General features: G+C 41.5%; 1 protein-coding gene across 1 annotated transcript; it reads right to left on the bottom strand.

The window, feature by feature from the left end:
• Window positions 1–14,550: 14,550 nt before the first annotated feature.
• LOC136493786 (subtilisin-like protease 4) lies at window positions 14,551–17,017 on the bottom strand. Its single transcript, XM_066489936.1, has one exon. The coding sequence runs from the start codon at window positions 17,015–17,017 to the stop codon at window positions 14,759–14,761; it is 2,259 nt and encodes a 752-aa protein (XP_066346033.1). The 3' UTR covers window positions 14,551–14,758.
• Window positions 17,018–23,543: the final 6,526 nt, after the last annotated feature.

Raw genomic sequence — 23,543 nt, 5'->3', positions numbered from 1 at the left:
CAACCTTAAAGATGATGGCCAGTTCTTCATCGAAGAGGAAGACGAAAATCTCATAGACCCTGAACCTTTAGATGAATTGTTGGAACCACCTAAGCCCACCACTGAGCTTAAACCCCTACCTTCTGGTCTTAGATATGCTTTTCTCAATAATGATCAGGATTCTCCTGTGATCATAAGTGATAAACTCTCCCAAGAAGAATCCCTCCGCTTGTTAACTATCTCAGAAAAGCATCGTTCTACTTTTGGCTACTCACTCCAAGACCTTAAGGGAATTAGCCCTGCTCTTTGCACCCGTCGCATCCCTACAGATCCTAACTCTTTACCTTCTAGGGAGCCCCAACATAGGCTTAATAATGCGATGAGAGAGGTTGTTAAGAAAGAAATTTTGAAACTCTTGCATATCGGGATCATGTATCCTGTGCCACATAGTGAGTGGGTAAGCCCTGTTCAAGTTGTGCCTAAAAAGGGAGGCATGACGGTTGTTAAAAATGAAAAGAATGAATTAATCCCCTAAAGAACCATCACTAGATGGTGCCTGTGTATAGATTACCAAAAACTTAACAAGGCAACAAAGAAGGATCACTTTCCGTTGCCCTTCATTAATGAAATGTTAGTGCGACTGGCAAACCACTCTTTTTTCTATATCCTTGATGGGTATTCAGGTTACCACCAGATTCTGATTCATCCAGATGATCAAAGCAAAACCACTTTTACATGTCCATATGGAACTTATGCTTATCGTAGACTGTCTTTTGGATTATGTAATGCTCCATCTTCTTATTAAAGATGCATGATGTCTATCTTTTCTGATATGATTGAAGAAATCATGGATGACTTTTCTGTTTATGGAAAAACTTTTGATGATTGTCTTGAAAATTTAGACAAGGTTTTGCAAAGATGTGAAGAAAAGCACTTAGTCCTTAATTGGGAAAAATATCATTTCATGGTTAGAGAATGCATAGTGCTTGGACACTTGGTGTCCAAACGAGGGATTGAGGTAGACAGAGCTAAAATTTAAGTAATTGAACACTTATCTCCTCCCGTAAATATCAAAGGGATCCATAGTTTTCTTGGTCATGCTGGGTTTTACCATCGCTTTATAAAAGATTTTTCACACATTGCTATACCACTAACAAATCTTTTGGTTAAGGATGTTCCCATTGAATTTGATGATGCGTGCTTGAAATCTTTTAACATTCTTAAGAAAGAACTTATCTCTACACTAATCATTCAACCCCCTGATTGGTCGCTTCCTTTTGAAATTATGTGTGATGCTAGTGATTATGCTGTGGGGGCAGTTTTGGGACAAACTAAAGATAAAAAGCATCATGCAATTGCTTATGCTTGCAAAACTTTGATAGTACCTCAACTTAATTATGCAACAACTGAAAAAAACTCCTAGCTGTTGTTTTTGCTATAGATAAGTTTAGATCCTACTTAGTAGGAGCTAAGTTGATTGTTTATACTGATCATGCTGCTTCGAAATACCTGCTCACTAAGAAAGATGCTCAACCTCGATTGATAAGATGGATTTTGTTACTCCAAGAATTTGACTTAGAAATAAAAGATAAAAAGGGAGTAGAAAATTCTTTTGCTGATCACTTGTCTAGAATGCAGTTTGAGAATTCGTAGGATCTGCCCATCAATGATTCTCTATGGGATGACATGCTCTACATGGTCTCCAAATCCGACCCGTGGTACGCAAATATTATTAACTTTATGGTTGTAGGTTATGTACTACCAGGGAAAAACAAAAGGAAGCTCATCTACGAAAGTCATCTCCACATATGGGATGTACTGTACCTCTTCAGAGTCTGCTCTGATGGCCTACTTAGAAGATGTGTACCGGCAGAAGAAGGCATAAAGATTATTGAACGATGCACTCAACACAATATGGAGGACATTATGGTACATTCTGCACTCATTCAAAGATTTGGCAGAGTGGATTCTTTTGGCCAACCATGTATGAAGACACAAAGGACTTCATTAGGAGATGTGGAGCATGTTAGAGGTAGGAGAATATCAATTCAAGAGATGCCATGCCACTCACCAACAACCTCTAGATCGAGCTCTTTGATGTCTGGGGAATTGACTACATGGGACCATTTTCAAAGTCAAAAGGCTATGAATACATCTTGGTGGTAGTTGACTATGTCTCCAAGTGGGTTGAAGCCATGCCATGTAGAGTTGCTGATGTAAAGAACTCCAAGAAAATGTTTGAAGAAATAATATTTCCAAGATTCAGAGTTCCGAGGATGGTGATTAGTGATGGAGGCACTCACTTCACTGACAAGACCTTTCACAATTACTTGTCAAGACATGGGATCCATCACAACGTTGCTACTCCATATCACCCTCAGACAAGTGGCCAAGCAGAGACAACAAATAAACAAATCAAGAATATTTTGCTAAAGACAGTCAACAAGATGGGGACTGCATGGAAGGATAGACTACCCGATGCACTATGGACCTACAAAATGGCCTATGAAACAACATTGGGGATGTCACCATATCAATTGGTCTATGGAAAGACCTGCCATCTACCTGTCGAGCTAGAATTCAAAGCTCACTAGGCCATCAGGCGATGGAACATGGACTTTGAAGCCGTAGGAACCAAGAGGAAGATACAACTCTCTGAGCTTGATGAATAGCATGAAAAAGGATATCACAACTCCAATATTTACATGGAGAGAATAAAAAAGATGGCATGATAAGAGGATCAAGAAGAAGGATTTTGTCCCGGGAGATAAGGTATTACTTTTTAATTCTAGGGTTAAATTATTCGGGCACGGAAAACTTTGAAGCAAATTGGAAGGACCATTCAAGGAGATAAGCACTTGGTCGCATGGAGTGGTAACACTTCAAAATGATGAAGGTACATTATTTAAGGTAAATGACCACCGTCTCAAGATCTTTCTAGAACCTAAAAAACCACCTGAGGATTTGGTTAAGGTAGATTTTCTTATTTTACCATAAATTACACCACTGCCATGTTTCATAACGTTTCATAACGCAAAAATATATTTTCTGGGATTAGATAGGAGTTAGAAACCACCACGAGAAAAATCACCCTGAGACCCCGACATGTGGGGCCGGTCAGCCTCACCTAGAGGCCACCGGCTCACTGTTAGTATGAGACCTCTTATGGATAGATCTTGACCCCTGCTGCAAGTTGAACCCCCTATATAAATGAGCCCCTGCATGCCTCCATTGCCATCCCATCAAAGCTTTCTCTTCCAACAGCAGCAAAGCTCTTCTTCTCTCTAGTTCCCATGGCCAACAAGCAAATCATCCCCTTTGGAGCTGACCTAAACAAGAAGCCCAACGTGCTTGCGCTGACTGTCGTTCCACCAGAAGTCACCCCCATTTGCTCAAATCAATCCTACTACGCCCAAGCCATTCGCCGCCCACAAATCGCTCCAACAAGAGCCGAAGCTAGACACCCAGAAGCTTTTCAAGGTGATGAAGGAAATCAACCGTCTTCCACCAAAGGATCATGAGGTGCTGACTAGACTAAAGCCCAACAAATTTGGAGATGTTACTTGTGCAGAGTATAAGTCGGTCACCCCTCGTACCACCATTGATGGAATCTAGGCTATGCCAGAGCAGATCAAGGTTGTTCCTCCCAAGAGGAAGGCAACATCACCACCTATTCTTGAGGTTGAGAAGCGTCCAAGGATGACCATGGCCCTCTTAGAAAAGGATTGAAGATCTGAGCGATGTTATCTATACCTTAGAGCAAAGGATCGATGAGGAAGATGTCTATCGCAAGAGTCTACAACACGATTTAAACACTTTGAATCATTTTCTTGCTAAAATGAAGAAGTGAGAATTAGGTAGCAATTTTGATAAGGCACAAGTGTTAAGTTAAAGTGTGTGATATCGTGTGTTTAGGTTTGTCGCTTAGTTCAGATGGTTAAAAGATTGTGTTAGGTTAGTTAAAGTTTGTGCTTGTGTAATAAAGTGCCTTATATATATGGAGTCTACAACAAGACGAGATTTGATCACAAAAATCATGAAATTCAGGAAATAATGGACCCCAAACCATGCCCGACAAAGTTGGTCTCGAGCAGACCCTAGAGTGGGCCGCTCGGCCTCCTCTATGGGCTGCCTGGCCCATCACTGCACCGATTCGCCTCGCGCTTTATCCACGGTCAGGTTTGTAGCCCATACACTCAATTTTCATATGTTTTGCTTTCCGTTTCAAACCAAATTGAAAATCACTTGATAAAACAACTTAAAACATGAGGAAAGGTTATTTCTGTCATGACTTAAGGATAGACTCACATAATACTTTTCCTGAAACTCATGCTACTATAGGGAACTTATTATTAGGAACCCCATGTTACTTAAGTTGTTATAGAATGAGATATAGTAGAATAATGAGAACTTGATTCTAGATGTCTTGTTATTGGAGAATTTTATTTCAAAAAGTAAAATAAATAGCTACACCTCTCCTTTGTGGTAAATAATGTCCTACCAGATCCATACATGATATATAGACTAGGGAAACCTTCTACATATACTACTTGTAATTGTGTTGAGTTTGGTCAAACCTTGTGACCCTTGTTGAGAAACTTATCATGCTCTCAAGATCAAGATCACGTACACTCCACATATTTCTGCTGCTTCTACACTTGGAGTATGCAGCAACATGTTTTCCATCCACCCAAAAATGTTCTACTCCTACACTGAGAATAGACACAAAAATATGCTTGATAGGATAAATGCTCCAAGTTCTTATAAATGTCTCTTTTGAAAAAGTGGCATGGGCTATGCAATAGTTATTCATAAAAAAGGGAAAGTATTGCAAAAATGGACAAGTGTCCGAGACATTGAAAACATTGGGTACTTAGATGCCCACCTGAAAAAAAGATTAATAAGATAGCCCATGTTTTCTTACAAAAGTATTTTCATGTTTCAAACAAGAGAGATATGTTTCAAAGAGCATAGTAGAATTAGGTTAGCCACCATATACATAATCCACACACATGCACATCTTGATCTAAGAGTATGATATCTTTCTCCTTAGATCCTTGTTTTGACTTTACAATATATGCAATGCAACTATGATCTTACATTTATCCCTACCTAAGCTCCACATAATCTTTTAGAAGTAGGCAAGAAGAAGGCAAAGTAAATAATGCCTTGGTGAGGATCCAAAAATACTACATATACAAAGTGATTTGAGAGTACTACAAAAGGTGAAGGTAAGCTATGTTTTATTTTCGAAAATCTTAAAATGTTTCTCTAATTGACATGGCTGAAGGAAAATGGTGATCTATTTCAAGTTGTTCCATTCTTCAACCACCCAAAGTTCATGATAGACACTTTGAATCCCATGGTGCAAGTATGACTGGGAATGGTTTTATATTGATGCCTTGTCCTAAGGTTGTGTCTTGAGTAATCCACCCTTTTATCGAGGACAAGTAAAAGCCTAAGTATAGGGGAGTTTGTTGACGGTAGTTAACATTCATCACAAACCATCGATATACCTTGCAAAAATGACTAAAATAGATCACCAACATAGACTTAGGGGTTTAAACTGATAAATTCCTTGAGTTTTGGTGAATATGTATTTCCAGCAGGATTTAATTAGAAAACCATCAAGGGGGACCTATTCGTTAAAGGAAATCATGGAATTCTGCGCGGGATCAACGTGGGAAGGTTCTAGAAGACTCTAGGAGGCTCTCCACCGAAGCGGTGCTCGACCCACTAACATGTGGGGCCAGCCAACCCCACCTAGATGCCACTCGGCCCCTATGGGCCCCACCTATCATCCTCTATGTTATGTTGGTTCTCAACCACCTCCTAGGATGCATCTCAGCCGTTATTTCAAGTCGGTTTGATCCAAGGGTTGAGGATTGATGCTCTGGGCTATATATATCTACCTACACCCCCTCTTAGGGCATGCCTCATTTGATCCTGAGAGCTGAGAAGCCAGAAACCCTAATTCATATGTCCACTAGGATCAGGGTTCTTGAAGGTAGAAGGACACAAGAGAATGAGAACAGTTGAGGGTGTAGATGTGTTTGAGGCCAAAGCCCTTGACTGGTATTTATAGCCACGAAGGAGAGACGGTAGATATCTTGGGACGTGTGAAAACAACAACATTTGATGGAAGGGGAATCGCCGCTTCACTAATACCGAGTGGAACGCAGCGTTGATGACTGAGAAGGAATTCGAAGGGTTTTATGATAAAAGCCATTTTCAGATTCAGTTAGGTTAGAGTAAAGTTAGAAATAAGGAATCGGCTAATTCAAATCAGCTCTTCTATCTGAACCAAAAAAGTATAGTTATCATCAGGTTTATGTGGTATAGATACTAGAATGTAAATTACAAGTTAAGAGCATCATGAATTGCTCATAGTGCTTTTAGCCAAATAGCATCAATCTTCTATAATTTGTTGTTTATCTTCTTTAGCTAATCCGGGAATGCTCTCAAGACTGCTGCGAATAGCTTTACCTTCTTTGACCTTGGTCAGCATTTCTTGTTTCTTCAGTTTGATAGCATTGGGGATCTGAGTCAAGGTGGACTCATGATGTTCGATGGTGGCTTTCACACTTTCTAGTTCTTTTTCAAGCTCAGCATGCCTAATTCTCAGTTGATTTAGTTCTGGTTCAATTTTGGAAGAAGAGTTCTTCAAATTATTGATCAGTTGTGCTAATTCTTTGGCTTCCTGTTTGTTAGAATTTTTTTGGCCATCAAAGCTTCATGGTCAATCAGATTTCTTTGAGCCTTTTTCGCCTTGGGAGCCTAGTCCTCGATATTGGATATAGGTATCAAGGCCTCAACAAGATTTGGGTTCAAATTATCCTTGATGGCCAAGAAGATTCTTCTCATTGGGTCTACATCCTGGACCAAATCGGCTATATTTCCCTCGAGCATTGGCAGCATGTCTTTTAGCCGACTTTTGGTCTTGTCTGATAAAGTCTCTTGGGAAGAAATGGCTGATGAGCTAATCTCACTTTTATCTATGTATTCTTCAAAGTTGAAGGAGTAGCTCAGAGCTAGAGAATTAAGTGCTTACATGTGAACAAAAGGAGTATTATTAGAAATGGTAGATGGGTTGACAATGAGATGAATGGTGAGGAGAACACAGTACCTTTTCTAGAAGAAACTCTGGCTGAGGAGAAGGAATAGCTGATGATGTGCCAACATCTTTTTCAACATTTGGTTGAATCGGCTTTGGACTTTCGATGCTAGTGTCTATAGGCAACAGGAAGTTTTTTGGTTTATATTTGTTATAGAAGGACAAGAATGAGCATATGAATTTCTTACCATTGACTATTTGTTAAGTTGGAGAATCAATGGTTTGGGTATCAGCATCAACAGGATCATCTTCAACCATTGGATTGTTGGACTTTTGCTATTGTGCGGATGTTTTCTTAGGTGGTGTCTGATAAAGGAGAATGATCAGAGAAGAGTGAGGATTACATAAGATTAAAAGGCTTGGGGAGATACCTTAGTAGCATCAGGAGGTGAAGTAGAGAGGTTCTCATCTTCTGTTGTTTTGGGTCTGTCAGAAGCATTGGTGATTTCAATTGTAATCGGCTCTTTAGGGGGATTAGCCAATGAGAGATCGGTAGATGCCAATTCAAATGCTTGGGACAACAATTCGGCACCCAAGGCAGATTGAGATGCAATAGTTGATGGCTGCAATAAAGGGGTTGAATTAGAAGTTGGATATCATCTTAAGAGGAAAGATAAGTGAAGTTACCTGAGCAATTGAAGATTTTGTTCTACAAAGTCTCTTCCTATTGGTGGTTTTCTGAGTTATGCCTTGGGTTGCCTTGCATTTTGAAGATTCATATGTGAGCATTATTGGGTCAGCTGGGGTTTTCATTAACTTTTTCAGAGTGGGTGCGGTTGATCCCATTCTTGAGGGAGGACATGGTGGATAATATTCTATGGGATGCCCTTTCCTGTCCACACTTGGTGAATCAAATTGGGTATCCTACAAAAGAGTTTGTTAGATGAATTGATAGGAGAACTTGTTAGATAATCCTTCTGAAAGAAAAGTAGTAAATTACCTTACTATCAGAAGCAAATTCTTCATCTAAGGCTAAACAGTTGGGATGAATTGGACTGCAGAAGATGTGAGAGTGTCATTCTTGCCACCAGGAATCAAACAAATTTGTGGAGAAGGTAGCCCTTGTCCATTCATGTAGGCAAAGAGAAGGGAGACCTGATCCAAGTTGAAAAACTCTAGAAGCTTCCATCATCTCACTGATACCTTCTCTTAGCTTCAGAGTGTTCTTAAAGAATAGCTAAGGAGTTAGTTGACCAAGGCCGGATTGACGGGCCATAAAAGAAGGATTATAGAATTCATAAGTTGGAAGGTTATCTGGAAGAAAAGAACCAGTAACCATTTTACCACAGCCATGGCGAAATTCGGCTGACAGTACACATGGTTTGATAATACAACTAAAAATTGTAGTAGATATTTCATCCGAGCAACCTGTTTCCAACCGAAATTTGACCGGTAGAACTTGTTCATTGTCTTCATCCTCATCATGAGGCGGCCAAGTCAAGATATTTGCATCAAACCCTTTGAAAAATTTCTTGAAAAGGTGACCTATATCAACAGCAATTGTTATGGCTGATGTAGCTTCACCATAATTCATACACTGTTGAGTTCTTCTTTTCCTTTATAATCTTTAGCAAAGTTGAAGATAGGAAGCTCATATTCTTGAGATTGGGTCATTCAATTTTATGCATGTACAGATTTAGCCACAATTGTATTAACCACCAAGGGCCTCTGATGGTTTCCATTGGTTCATTTTTCAGTAATTGAACAGATACTTGGTGCATTAGGTGATAAGCAAACCCTAGCAGATATTTTCTGAGGGGGATTTCATTGCCGGCTATAGACATTCTGCCATATATTTATGATTATATGTTGGTCCGCAAGATGACCCACAAAAGATGAATTTTTCTAGCCACATGTTCAGGAAAGCTACATGCTCTCTTTCATCAACAATCGATCCATTGCCAATATGGTTCAGAATATAGCTTGTCCATCCTGTGCAGTCTGTTATTTTGGCTAATTACTTAGACCCAGCACTTAAGAAATCGTAGGGTTGCATTGATCATGTTGTTTTAAGACTGTTCAACATGTAAATATTGGCCAAAGTGATGGTCATTGGACCGTGACAAAAAAACGAAAGCATTAAGAGTGTTGGACCAAAAGTAAGATGTAGAAATCAAAAGTGAGTCATTCCTTTCATTCTACATAGTGAGAGTGTCAGGCATTGATTCAAGTCATAAATTTCCCAATCTCCAACCTTTTTCTCTGATACCCTACGGAACCAATCCCTCCATCTCTTAGGCATTTTGGGCCAGTTTCTAAAGGGAGTTTTGGTGTTCCAAGAAGACAAATTTACTATAGATTATTTGAAGGGGATTTGGTTGGTTTCTTGATTGATGAAATCTGATGGATCAGGGTCACCCATGGGTCCAAGGCAATAGGCATTGGGAACAACAGCTAATGGAATCATAATTTCGTTCCACATTTCCTAGAAACCAGTTGGGATGAATTTAAGAAAAAGGAAAATACAGAGTAGCGAAAGGCAGAAGTTTGAAAGCATACCTCAGGAATGTGGTCGCTGATTGCCATTGTAGCCAAAATGGATCTAAATCCAAGGAAGGTTATTTGAATGGTAATTTGGTAGAGCAGAGGATGTGCTAGGGTTAAGGCTTTGGTGGTGGCGGCTTTGACTATTGAAGTTTGCTCGAGATAGAAGGGGAAAGTAAGCAGGCTGAGCGATTTAGAAATGATACTATTGGGGTATTATATAGAATTTGGCCTAAGAGATCAGGAGCCATGCATTTATTTTGGAAAGAGCGGTTGCAACATGGTTAATAGATGAATAGAAATTTTGGAATAAAATCATTTTTATCCTAAAATTGGGGGCATGTGTTTACACCAAAATTTGGGAAGAAGAACATGGAAACTCAAAGCTTCTAGGATTATGTCATTAAGGAATCGATTAGATATGAATCGGTATTAGGTAATTTAGATGTGATGTCAGAATCGGCTATTTTATGGATGACGTCAGCAGACGGCGTTAATAGGCTATACTTGAGTGGCGCCAGGAAGATGTCTCGGACTCTACGAATAAGAAAAATTGGGGTCCAGGTTATTATTAAGTTTGGAAGTTTTCTTTTAATTCAAAAATTGTAATGAGTCGTATTTGGGTAGAATTCATATTTAGGTTTTGGGTATAAATATTAGACCCTTGTTATTGTAAGAAATGAAAACGAACATTCAATCAATACAATCTTTTCGGCTTTCGCCATCGCATTAGGAGTAGGAGTACTGTAGATCTTAGCGAGTTTTTCAGCAAACAAGGCTGCATCGACTTATCGACCTCCAGCTTGCTTGTGAGTACCGTCACGACTTGTATTGTGCTTGTAAAGCTGCATCGGTTGATTCATCTTTTATGAGGCATAATATAAGTTAGTTATCGATCTGTATCGTAGTTTGTAAGGTTGCATCAGCTGATTGATCTCTTATGAATCATAATATAGATCCAAGTTATCGATCTTGTGTTAAATAACTTGTTGATTAATACAATATCACCAGTTATCGAATCTACTAAGATTAGTAAGATTTTTCTTGCTGTTTTTGGTTGATTCACCTGTTATCGATCTTGCTATAATTAATATTTTATTAATTATAACAAATCAACCGATTGAGATAGAGATATGTCGGCATCATATCATTTTAATTGGTCATCCTTTAATCTAGTCATGCTTCAAATCTTATAATTGATGGCTTAATTTTGCTAGCTAGATCGGCTATTTTATCTCTATTCCAGTCAAACATAGTATGCATTCAAAGACGTGTTTTAATCTTGAATAAACTCACTAGTTAATAAGATCTAATCTAATAACACTACTATAGCCGCATCGATCTGGTCGAACCTCACTGGTAAGACTTTAGATTATAAATTATCGATTACTGGTCCTGTTCATGATCAAGATACGTACTATGCTTGTTTGCTATGACTGCATTTGCTATTTTAGCCGATTTGCCTATACTCTCACGCATATAGCATATTTTTATGAATCTGTCAACATATAGATGGTTTTATAGATTCTTTGGCTTTAGTTTATTATCATTATCATGGCTACATCGATCTGATCGAACCTCACTATTGATGATAATAGATTAGCCTCAAAACTGTTTGTAGAATCATTTATATTAGATAGTCAATTTGTTCGCATGTTATACTCTTTTCATCAAACTTATCGGCTTGACGCTTTATATCAATCATGTTTCATTTAGCCAATGATGCTTTCTGATGTTTCATGAGCATCAGTTATTTTGATTCATATCATTATCATTGAATATTAGCCGATAATCCTTTATTTAAAGACCTTTGTTTCATGAATACGCTAGATATCGACTAATTAGTCGATTGCCTCATTGAATCGGCTATCTAGCCATACATTTGGAACTGTTTGGTGCAACATCGACATGTTTCACCTTAAATTACTGATAAGATTTTCTCTCATTGTTAATTATAGGTCAAATTGACTAGCACGTCGTTGGGTTTTCAGAATTGACTGGTTCTGTGTTGAAGCCAAGTAGATCTCTGGTCTCGTTCCACTCAGATCTTCTAGCTTGCTGTGTGTTGATTACATCGCCACATTTTGTGTCAACACGAGGAGGTGAAGTTTGTAACCCCGTTCGTTTCACCACCACCCTCGCTCGAACCCAAGCCATGTCCCTTTGGCCATCCAAACGTTGTTGTCAATGATGGTCAAAATCCAACGTTAATCCTACACAGTAAATCCCTTAGGAACAAAAACTCCTGTGCCATGGACATCTTGCTTAGGGGCACGGGCTCCTACGAGGATCCCAACCTCCTTCTAATCCTCGTTCATAAACTCTTTAGGAGGATGGTTGTGGATACTTTTGTTTACTATAAATATTGCAAAAGTCGTGGATACGCTGTGAAACTAACCTCACAGCTTGAACTTCAACGCTCAATGTTTGGTGGTGAAGCGGGGAACTAAACCACCATTGTCAACTGAAAGATGAGTTCCAAGGTCAAGCTTATGACCATAAAAGCCTGGATTATCATAAAAAACAACAATATAATAATAAAAAAGGAAACAAAACAACTTTGTTGGCAATAAAAGCAAGAACATGTTTTTAGGTTAGTATGCACCTTCGGGTATTCTTGCTAACCCTTTCAAGCTAAGAACAAGAAGAACAGGGGACATGCGATGCCTAAAACCACGGGGGCTACATCAACTAAAAAAATGATGTTAGCTCCACCTTGTTGAAAAAAGGAGCTAAAAATTATTATGAAAGAAAAAGAGAAAAGAAGAAGAAGAGAGAGAAGGAACCGCAAGACGAGTTCTTCTCCTCTGAACCTTTTGCTATCACCAAGGCCCATAAACAATATTTGTGTGTATAACCTAGCCTTGGTATTTGACTAAGTGGGACAATACGTGATCATGCAACCGTTGTAGCAACTTCAAGCTTCATCCATATATGTTGTCGGTAAGAACATTCAGGTATGCAAAGGAAAAATAAATGTTCACCAAATTCTTCCACTCATATTTATCTCCATAAGAATATAACTGGCTCATAAAAACCATATCTTCCTTGTTTATGTTGTATACTCTAGTTTGGATGTACATACGTAGTACATCCATAGGCTTTTTAAATTAAACGTGGTGCTTAGATTAAAGTAGCCTTCTTTAATCAAAATTTGGTATGGTGTTGAAATTTATTTAATGAACTTTGAGTATTATTTTCATAAATAATAGAAGTAATCTACTATGGAGATAAATCAAGGCTATGCTTATTGTTGCAAACGTTACCTTAGCCTTGTTCATGCTAAATGATAAAAAGTTGGGTGAACACATAAAAAATAGTAATAAAAAAAATAAAAGTAATAATGATTATAATAAAATTACGGCTCCCTAGTGTTTTCAACTAGTCAGTGTTCGCCTAAACGACCAAATGGTCAAGTCTTGTTGACCCTTGTTGAGAGATTTATCATGCACCCAAGATCAAGATCACGTACACCCACATATACATGCTCTCCTATACTGGGAGTACGTAAAAACATGCCTCCATCCACCAAAGATTCTGCTTCTACACTAGGAGTAGACAAAAATTTGTTTGTTAGGAAAATACTCCATGTTCTAAAAAGATAAAGATCTCTCTCCAAATATGTGGTTTAGAAGGAGAAACATTGGCTATGCAAAAGCTTAAAAAAATATGGACACATAAAGGTCCAAGTAAAAAAATACGGACACATGAAAGTCCAAGCACAAAAGAAAAAAAATGATGAGCACATGAAGGCTCATGTATTGAAAAAAAACAAGAAAGATAGCCATGTTTCAAAATAATAAGTTATAAAGAGAGATCACATCTACAAAAGGAGTATAGTTTTAGTTTACCCTTTTTTCACACACATGCACATCTTTAATCTAAGAGTATGACACTTTTCTCCACGGATCCTTGATTTGACTTTACAACATATGCAATACAGGTATGCTATATTGTTCATCCCTACCAAAAGCTCCACATAAACCTTTTTATAAGTAGGAGAAGGCAAAACATTGCTATGCCTTAGTAAGGATTTATACACAATTGAGTGATTTGAGAGTGCCATTTGAGGAGTACAAAGTGAACTATGCTTTTTTTAAGAGAAAATTTTCAAAACCCCAAATTACTAAGATATGAAATTGGAAGATAACTTTGTTTCGAGAACTGTTCCGCTTTTCAACAACCTAAGGAAACATGTTAGCTAACGCCACAAATCTCACTTGTGTAAGGAATGTGTTGGAATAACTCTTATGTAAGCTATATATCTTAAGACGTTATGCTCATGATTACCTTCATCTTTAAGCTTTGCTCGAGGATGAGCAAAGGGCTAAGTGTGGGGGAGCTTGTTGGCGGTCCTTAACTATAATTTCTAACCGCCAACTTTCATATAAAAAACTGTTAAAATAAACACTAAACTTAGAATTATGACTTATAACTAATCAATTCCACGAGTTTTGGTGATTATTCATTTGTAGGAGGACATGTCGGGATTGTACAAAAATTGACCTAAAGTATACAAGAAATACAACATTATAGGCACCCGACACGAGCCCAAAGGGGAGGAGGCCCACAACTAGGCAAAACAGGACCCAGAAGAGAAAAATATGGGCAAACCTAAATCAATTCACCTTATCTCCACGAAAACACTACATACACCCACTCTAGAAGCCCGAAGCACCCACTCTAGAAGCCCGAAGCCTAGGTCACACAGGCTCTTCATTGCTAAGGGCGAATGGTCTCCTCATCTGCTAACTAACGAATGTACACTCGAGATTAATCTAAAATTAGTAGGTATCCTAATTAGGAACTGGTGATCTGTATCTTAGAATAGCCTTTCGAAAATCTGTATCTTAGAATTGCTACTCGTGTAGGAGCATGGCTTGGATAGTTCGATAGATAAATATGGCTCTCGTCAGAACATTCGAACAAATACATGTTTATATAGCCAATCTAAAACATCAAAGATAGCTCTCACAGTGCGGGACCACCGTTATATTAGTATAATTTAAATTGACAAAAGGACATACTATTAGAGAAAAAACAAAAGGACATACGTTGACGAGCTGACTGAAAAAGAAACAAAATGATATAAAATCTGCACGAAGAACGAACAACCTTTGGATTAGGTGGAAGTGGCAGGAGAGCATCCAAGAGCATCCACCCCAATTGCGACTCTGCTGATCATTCAAATGTGATGGAGATGGGGCTTCTCACGGTGTGCTTGTCGGACACCCACCGGAGCGCGCCCTGAATCACCTTCGCGTTACCACTCTGCCCTCGCAGCACGGACACTGTGAAGCTCTGCTCCTGGTTCGTCCCCGTGAACTGCAGCGACCTCGGCTCGACGTGCACCATGCCTGACGGCAGGTCCACATAGGGGTAGTACACAGCCGGCGCCTCGCCGACGTTCCTCACCGTCCGGTGCACCACCGCCACCGGACTGGCCGTAGAGTTCGACGCCTGTGGGAACACGACCGAGATGGAGGGGTAGTTCAGCGCGTGGTCTGGGATCACCCTGATGGCCGAGCAGTCCACGGCACGCCGCGCGATGACGGACACGTCCCGGCTCGCGTAGACGCTGCAGAGAAAGCGCACGTAGTCGTCGGGGGCGATGTCGTAGACCAGGCCGGGGTCAACGGCCTTGACTGGATTGACGTGGCCGGCGCCCGTCGCGAAGAAGTCGGCCGGCAGATGTTGCTCGTTCACTATCGGGTTTCCGGAGCGGTCGATGGGGTCAGCTGTTGTCACAATAGCTGACTTGATCGCCGCCGGTGACCAGGACGGGTGCTTGCTCTTGATCAGTGCCGCGACGCCGGCAAGGTGCGGTGCCGACATGGACGTGCCGGATTCGAAGTTGAAGGTCGGTCCGGGATTCGCCGACGAGGATGCAGGGTCGACCTGGAACGGCCACGCCGCCAGTACGCTCACGCCGGGGCCCGTGATGTCCGGTTTCAAGATGCCGGGATTGCGCTGGCTCGGCCCGCGCGAGGAGAAGGAAGTGATGGCCGGTGCCGGCGACGTGCCGAGAACCGTGCCCTGAAAGAAGATCTGCGCCGTCGGATTCGCCGTGGAGTTGATGTACTTCCTGATGGCGACTCCGGCGGCGTAGCTGACATGAGAAGCCGGGAGGACGTGGGCGTCGGCGAGTGTGCTGTAACCGTCGGGGAACTCGTTGGCCAAGATCATGCCGATGCCTCCGGCTCGTTTCACCTCGGCACCTTTGTCAAGCCTCGCGACGCCGTTGCCACGGTCACACAGCACGATCTTGCCCTTGACGTCGAAGCCGTCCAGCGAGCCGTTGCCGCAGAACTGAGCGTCGGGTGTCGAGCTGGCACCCGCGTAGACCAGCGGGTAGAAGACGGCCGCCGAGATTTCTTGCTGGTTCACCGACTCCCCGTCAAACGAGAGGCCGTTACCGAGACGCACCTGGGAACCGATCAAACGGTCCATGGTGCTCGCCGCGACGGTGAGCATCCACGGCGCGTCGTTGAACAGCGTGCTGGCATTTGGACCGCTGTTGCCAGCTGAGATGCTGACGAAGACACCCTTCTCGACGGCGCCATACGTGCCAATCGCGAGGCTGTCTTGGTAGAACGGTGTGTCCAGCGAGGTATCGCGGAGAGATATGGAGAGAACGTCACAGCCGTCGCCCACGGCCGCGTCGACGCCGGCGAGCATGTCGGCACTGGTGCACTCGTCGCCGCACGACTTGTACATGGCGACGTGAGCGCGTGGCGCTATCCCTGAAGCGGTGCCGCGGCCCTGGCCGAGCACCTGGGCTCCATGCACGACCGCTCCCGCCGCGGTGCTCGACGTGTGCGTGCCGTGGCCGTCGTTGTCGAGCGGTGAGGGGTCGGACTCGAAAGACCGCGCGCCTATGAGCTTGTTGTTGCACGCCGAGCCGTTGAAGTCGCAGCGCCCCTTCCACTTTGCCGGCGGTGGCGGCATGCCATCGCCGCTGTACGACGGGTGGTAGGGAAAGATACCGGTGTCGATCACGGCGATGATGACGCCGTCGCCAAACCCTGAAGCACTGTGGTTTATGGGGCTCACGCCCTCCTGTGGCACGTCCAGCCCGAGGAACCGAGGCGTGTGCGTCGTCAGCAGCTGATAAGCCACGTTCGGCTGCGCCGCGAGGAAGCCTGGCGTGCGGGACAGCACGTCGAGCTCCCGCTGCGTCAGCCGGGCGGCAAAGCCGCTGGCGACGTGGTGGTAGGCGTGGAGAAGCCGGCCGTCCTCCGGGAGGAACGACCTGTACCACGCCGTCCGGTCGTCTGGTATGGCGAACACGTGCTTCTCCGGCGGCTGTACGTGGACGATGAACGTGCGAAGATCGTCATCGCCGGTCGTTGTCAACTCCTCGGCAACGACTGAAGTAGCAAGGAGAGCACACGGCATAAGAATGCCGAGCAAGGACAGCTTGCAGTAGAAGCTTTCCATTGCTGCGGGCTTGCTCTAATGTAGTTTGCCTGTGCATCCATGCATGGGGTCCTTTTATACAAGACAAGATCAGCGCGTGCATTCACTAGCTCATTGTTAGAGACGGCTGGCTTTTCGATCACCGTTCGTGTCTGCAAATTTATTAAAGCCGTATACGTACAAGGCCGGCGATTTTTGTTGGGAGAAGCAGAAGCGAGTACTTGGAAGGAACCGTGAGGATATTAGGAAATGTTTGCAAGGACGGCAATACTGTGTCTACGATATGGACATGGAACCTTGCGTCGTACAGCTGCCTGTGTGATTCGATGCTGCTCAGCTTGGAAGCTTTGCAAGATGACAATAGGAAATCTCGAGGACCAGTATGCACCACTTTCTTGACGATAGGGGCTGGGAAGGCCACACTGGGCCATCCGGCCTATGCGGCTCACGGAAGGGAGGGGAAGGGAAGGGATAAGGAGGGGTTCCACCATAATTTGTGAATAATTTATAATTTTTTTGAGTAGTTTGACATATATTTCTCTGATACCTGCAATCCATAAGAATAATTTATAAATTTTTTAAAAAAAATTCGCATTTATTTATCTGAGATCTGCAATCCGTAGAAATAGAAGTTGTGTTATCCTCAAATTACATCACTTTGTTCAATAAATTATACTGAAGAATCATTGTAAATATAGTAATAAGACAATTTAAATATAGCTCGAAGACAGTGTAAATACATGGGCAAAAATCAGTTGTTAGGAGCTTCCAAAACATTTAGTTGCCAGGTAGACAAATCCAGTAGTATATATCTCTACCTATATACAAAGATACATATACATATGGACCTTTTCCAATTCATAGGCGAGATGGACATCGCACCAGGTTTCGTCCAAGTTGTTAGGCAATCATACCTTTTATGTATTTTTTATAATGACATAGGTGAATAGATTTCAATATGTTGTATCTTTGACATCGGGCCATAAGGGCCAATTTCAATATATATACAGGTGGGGACCCTTGGGTTGACTTCATCTAAAAAAAAGTTATTAAAAATAGATCTAAAGATTATTGTTGACAGCAATAATCAGGGTCTTTCAAATTAAAGGCAAGATGTTTCTAGGATTCATATTTTTACTAGTGTGTCTTGTGAGGATTAATATTAAGGCTCTGTTGAAGCCTCTAAGTAGTAATAATTGTATAAGATAAGATTAACCTATCTATATTCCTTATAACGCAAAACTCTACTGCAAGGTTCATCTTATGGGATAGGGATCTATGTCATTAACTTGTAATCTATAAACCATCCAATTCGTATTGCCGTCTAAATACGTATGTCCATCGATAGCTACTCGTCATCTTCCATCCCAATAACAATATTAAGAGAAAACCAACTAGGTCGATAGCCATTCGTCATCTTCCATCCCAATAACAATATTAATTGATGTCACACACAATTTTAAGGACAAAATCGGACATATAATGCTATGTGTTCTTAGGAATAAGTCACACACATAAGACGACAAATTACAATAACATAAAGAGACAATGCTTTATTATATAACGAACAACAATATTATATAGAGACAAGATATTTATCAGAGTAGCGGAAACATAAATTCTAATCGGCCTCCAAACACCACAGAAACATTTGACTGGGGGTACATATGCCTAGCACTCTTCAAAAACTTTAACCAGCTCCATCTTCTGTTACACATCCGGGTTTTTTTTTGTCCAAAGTTTTGAATATAAAGCAAGCGTAAGTACATGTCGTACTCAACAAATATAACATGGGGTTCATGAGCCTCAGAAGGTTGACACTAGTTTACTGCGATTCGTTTTTAGTGACCATGAGCATGTCTATTATAACAGTTTTACACTCTGTAGAGGTTGTACATTTTCACCATGAGCTATGATTTACCCTTTTGTCCGAGGCGGCCAACCTCTTAACCCACTTCCAAGGAAGATCGGTAGGGTTCACTATGAAGTCTTTCAAAGGTTCATCTAACAAGTTAGTGGCCGCTAGGTTTTCTGGCAAGTAGATATAGAGCCCCTTTCGATATGGCATACGCGCGTAGAAGCATACATAGGAACAGACACCGTACTACACCCATCGTGTCAAGCCCATTTTGCTCCTTTCGGTAACCACTAATAAGCTAGAAATGATCCTCAAACTTGACTAAAGCAAGATCCATATGCAATCATGGTTGCACTGTATGTCCCAGATGATCACTTTCAAAAAAGTCCTTAAAGAGATGAATCTAGAGCACCACAAAAATTGTGCTCTAGCCCCGTTGTTCCTTGTTGCTAAAAATCATCTTTTAGTGTTTATTGTGTATTCCATTAGTTAAGTTACAAGATCATGGTATTTAATTGAGCACTAGCGCCTTGCAAAAAAAATTGAGCACTAGCATCATACTAACCAATGCATAAACCCATAGGAGACAAGGTACAAGTACAAAGCTAGGAAATCCTTAGTGGTAATAAGGTAGACACATGCAGTATGATTTAAATAGTTAATGGTGAATAGGTAACAAGGATCATCCCATGTTATACTTGCCTTTTACACTTGCTTTCCACTCAAGGCAACTTCTCATAAAAATTCTACAGTCTCCTCTTCTGCAACTTCTAGCCTCCAGTGCTTACGTACGGTTCTCTTCTACTCGCAGCAAACACCAAGCATTAAAAAGACATACTATAACAGTTACTAACATGTAGAGCTCATTTCTACGATCACATGAGTGCAAAAACTAAAAAAACAGAGCTACAATTAAAAAGATATGAGCTTTCGAAGTTTTAGGGCAATTTTGTAAATAAAAGGATTTATTTGTAATTATTTTCCAAAACCAGGGACCAAAATGTGAATTTTTTGGTCCACACAATTATTTTATAAATTCTAAATTGTTCATTGGCAAAAATTCCATTTAGAGAACTATTTTATTAAATAAAACACATTTTTAAAACAAACTAAACTCATTTTCATTTCTGGTTGGTCTAATACAGAATTAAGGGTAGACATCAGGGGTAGCTCGAAAGATTGTACAGACTCACAGAATAGCTACTTGATTCTAGAAAAGGCAGGGGGTAGATGGTAAAAAGCTAGTGACTGGAGTTTGACCTACTAATGTGGAGGTTGACTAGACACGTGGTGAGAGGTGATTGGTCGAAGATGATGACATGGCCTCCACTTTGACTCGATGTTGACTCCGGTCAAGGGAAGATCCTGGCCGTGGGTTTCAGATTCAATGGTTGGAAGGCGACACCCTTGCCAGCTCGTAGCGCATGGAGCGAATCAGGCTCCCAACAGTGGCAACCTCACCAGAGTCGGTAGGGATACGGGCTCCGATGGTAGAAAATTGATGGCGAGTGCAGAAGGCAGAGAGGAGGACATGGCGAGTCTCTAGTGGAGGTTTTGTCGCGGGGAGGCAACAGAGAAGAGGATAATTAGGTTAGCGCAAGTGGCTTGCAGCCATGGCGGCCTGCGGTGGAGCTCGAGAATGGTAGTGCGGGCGCGAGATTGATATGGTGTGGAGTATCTAGGTTGACTCGATGTCTCATGGCGATGTCAGGTAAGGAGAAAAGAGGGTGTGTGGTGGCTATAGATTGAGAGAGCTCGGTCATGAACTTGTCAATGGTAGTACTGGCAGCGGCGGGTGTGGGTGTTGGAGAGAGTTATAGGGCTCGAGGAGGGGTAGGGTGGATGTGGCGTTCTTGTGCGGTGCCAAGGCCATGCTTATACAAGGACGACAGTAGCCCATCTATAAAAATCGACAGCAGCGCTAATTTTTTAAGAATGCTAAAACATTTGGATGGAATTCCCGATGGCTACAATTGAGCATTGTGATAGAGAAGCGAACCAAGTTGCTCATGAGTTAGCTCATCAAGCTTTTGTTGCTAAAGCTATTTGTATTTGGGTTGATTCACCCCCTAGTTTCATTTTTCCAATTTTATCAAATGATGTAACAATGTTAGCAGATGAATGGAAGCTTGCCTGAAGGCATTTAAAAAAAAAGAATTACTCTCATAAAAACCGCCGTCCATCATTTCTTCCCTGATTTTGCATCAATTTTCATGCACTTCTTCATTTCCCCGAAATACTATTCTTACTCTATTTTTCTTCTTCTCATATTTTGGACGTCAATTTCGTCCTTCATTAGCAGCAATTATTGTGGATGGGATGCATTATCGCTACATTCAGTGCCACCCATCATCTGGGTATTTTCATGCCTCAATGGAGAATGAGAAAATGCTTCAAACATGAAACTCTACGAGAAAATGAAACTATATATGCCCTTCTTTGTTGGCTAACTATTTCTCATTTTTTTCCAAAAAACTTGCTCTCTGATTAATGAAGGTGGGTACACTTAGCGCCCGTCTCCGTAAATAGTCAGTGGGCCGCTAGGAAAGTGCCCGCTCCTAAAAATCATCTATGAAGATGGCCATCTTATGGCAATAGTCTCTAAAAATCATAGAGACAGATGCGTTAGGACGCCTATCTTTATAAATTGATTTTCATGTCTCTGAAAATCGCTACTTTCAAAGACGAGCATTGTTGACGGTAGTTAACATTTATCACAAACCATCAATATACCTTGCATAAATGACTAAAATAGATCACCAACACAGATTTAGGGGTCTAAACTGACAAATTCCATGAGTTTTGGTGAATCTGTATTTCCAGCAGGATTTAATCAAAAAACTGTCAGGGGGACCTATTCGTCAAAGGAAATCATGGATTTCCGCCACGGGGTCAACGTGGGAAGGTTCCAGAAGACTACAAGAGGCTCTACACCAAAGCGGGGCTCGACCCACTGACATGTGGGGTCGGCCGACCCCACCTAGAGGCTGCCCTACCCCTATGGGCCCCACCTATCATCCTCTTTGTTATGTCGGTTCTCCACCGCCTCCTAGGATGCATCTTAGCCATTATTTCAAGTCAGTTTGATCCAAGGGCTAAGAATTGATGCTCTGGGCTATATATATCTGCCTGCACCCCCTCAGGGCATGCCTCATTTGATCCTGAGAGCTGAGAAGTCAGAAACCCTAATTCATATGTCCACCAGGATCAGGGCTAGCAATCAAGAGAAGATTAGTCCTCGATAGGATCTAGTCTTGTATTATAGATAGAGAGATAGAGTGAGAGGGAAGAGTTTTGGAGGAGTCCCAGCTTGTTGGTGCTCTCTCTACGGCTTGTACCCTAGCAGGATCAAGTTCTTCTAGAGCTTGCTTCCGAGATTTCTCTGGTAATCGACTTCTAATTCAGGTAAGTATCTTATTCATATTATTCTTCAGGTTTCTGACTCTCTTTTAAGTACTTTAATCCTTGTTGCTCCTAGGTTAAAGTAGTATTCATAGTGTAAGCATGGTGCTTAGACTCGGTTACTCGTGGATGTACCCTATTTTCTGGATTTGTGGTAGCTCACAAGGTTGACTCTTATAGCCTCATTGAATCCTCTATAGTCCACCTCCTGTTAGTAGGCCTAGCATAACTTTGTTACTATAGGAAACATACTTTGCTTGTGTTTTCTCTAGTAATATCCCTAAAATTGAATAATAGAAGGCAAAGCTTACCGAAGTTAGAACTAGAAGACCTTAGCAGTCTTCTCTGTGCTCCTATTATCTAGCCTTGATTGTGAAGTTGGGTTAAATTAGAATTAGTTACTCTCACCTCCGTTCGTTTGGGTTCGATATAAAACTAGGTTACTCTCGGTGTAGTGCTACAATGGTATAATATCTGTGCGCTTGTGGATTATTCTGTGTGCATTAATTTATACCAACAAACATTTCTGGCGCCGTTGCCAGGGAACGGTTGCTGAGTTAACTTTGAGTCTAGCTTAACCTTATATTATACTTTTATCCTTTTATCTTTTATTTTCTTTTTACCATGGATCTAGAATCCACCCCTATCTATCAATATGGTGCACCCACGGGCACAAGCCTACAGCCACAAGAATCTTCAAAGCCTATCCTAGCACCTGGCTATGAGCTACGCCCGTGGTTAATCAACATGGTTCAGGATCAACCCTTTTTAGGCGAAGTGGATGAAAACCCCTATTCTCACTTAAATGAGTTTGAGCAAACCTATGCATGCCTACGCATTGAGGGCATATCAGATGAAACCTTACGATGGAAGCTCTTTCCCTTCTCTTTGATAGGAAAAGCCAAACATTAGTACAATCTCGCTAATGAGAGTAGACAAGAAGATTGGGAATCCCTGTGCTCTAGCTTTTGCTTGCAATTCTTTCCCATCTCTAGGGCAGTCAGACTTTGTTTAGAGGTTCTATCTTTTAGACAAAAGAAAAAAGAATCTCTAGGCATGACGTGGGAACATTTTAATACTCTCATTAAAACTGGCCCTAACCTTGACATTCAAGACCCTATTCTGCTTCAACACTTTTATATGGGTCTTAATAGGAAACCCTCAAGATGTCTTAATACAGCCTCAGGAGGCTTGTTCTTTCATGTCTCCGCCAATACGGGGAGAAGCATTCTTACTAAAATCTTAGAGGACACCCCTGAAGAAGTAAAAGAGAAGCCATTAGAGGAG

The sequence above is a fragment of the Miscanthus floridulus genome, chromosome 11, assembly GCF_019320115.1.
Source record: "Miscanthus floridulus cultivar M001 chromosome 11, ASM1932011v1, whole genome shotgun sequence".
Lineage (NCBI taxonomy): Eukaryota > Viridiplantae > Streptophyta > Magnoliopsida > Poales > Poaceae > Miscanthus > Miscanthus floridulus.
The sequence above is the reverse complement of the archived record's forward strand: the minus strand, read 5'-3'. Positions and strand labels throughout refer to the sequence as shown.

Bases quoted from the DNA above. Each gene is read 5' to 3' on its own strand.
- LOC136493786 (XM_066489936.1), bottom strand. From the start codon at position 17,017: ATGGAAAGCTTCTACTGCAAGCTGTCCTTGCTCGGCATTCTTATGCCG.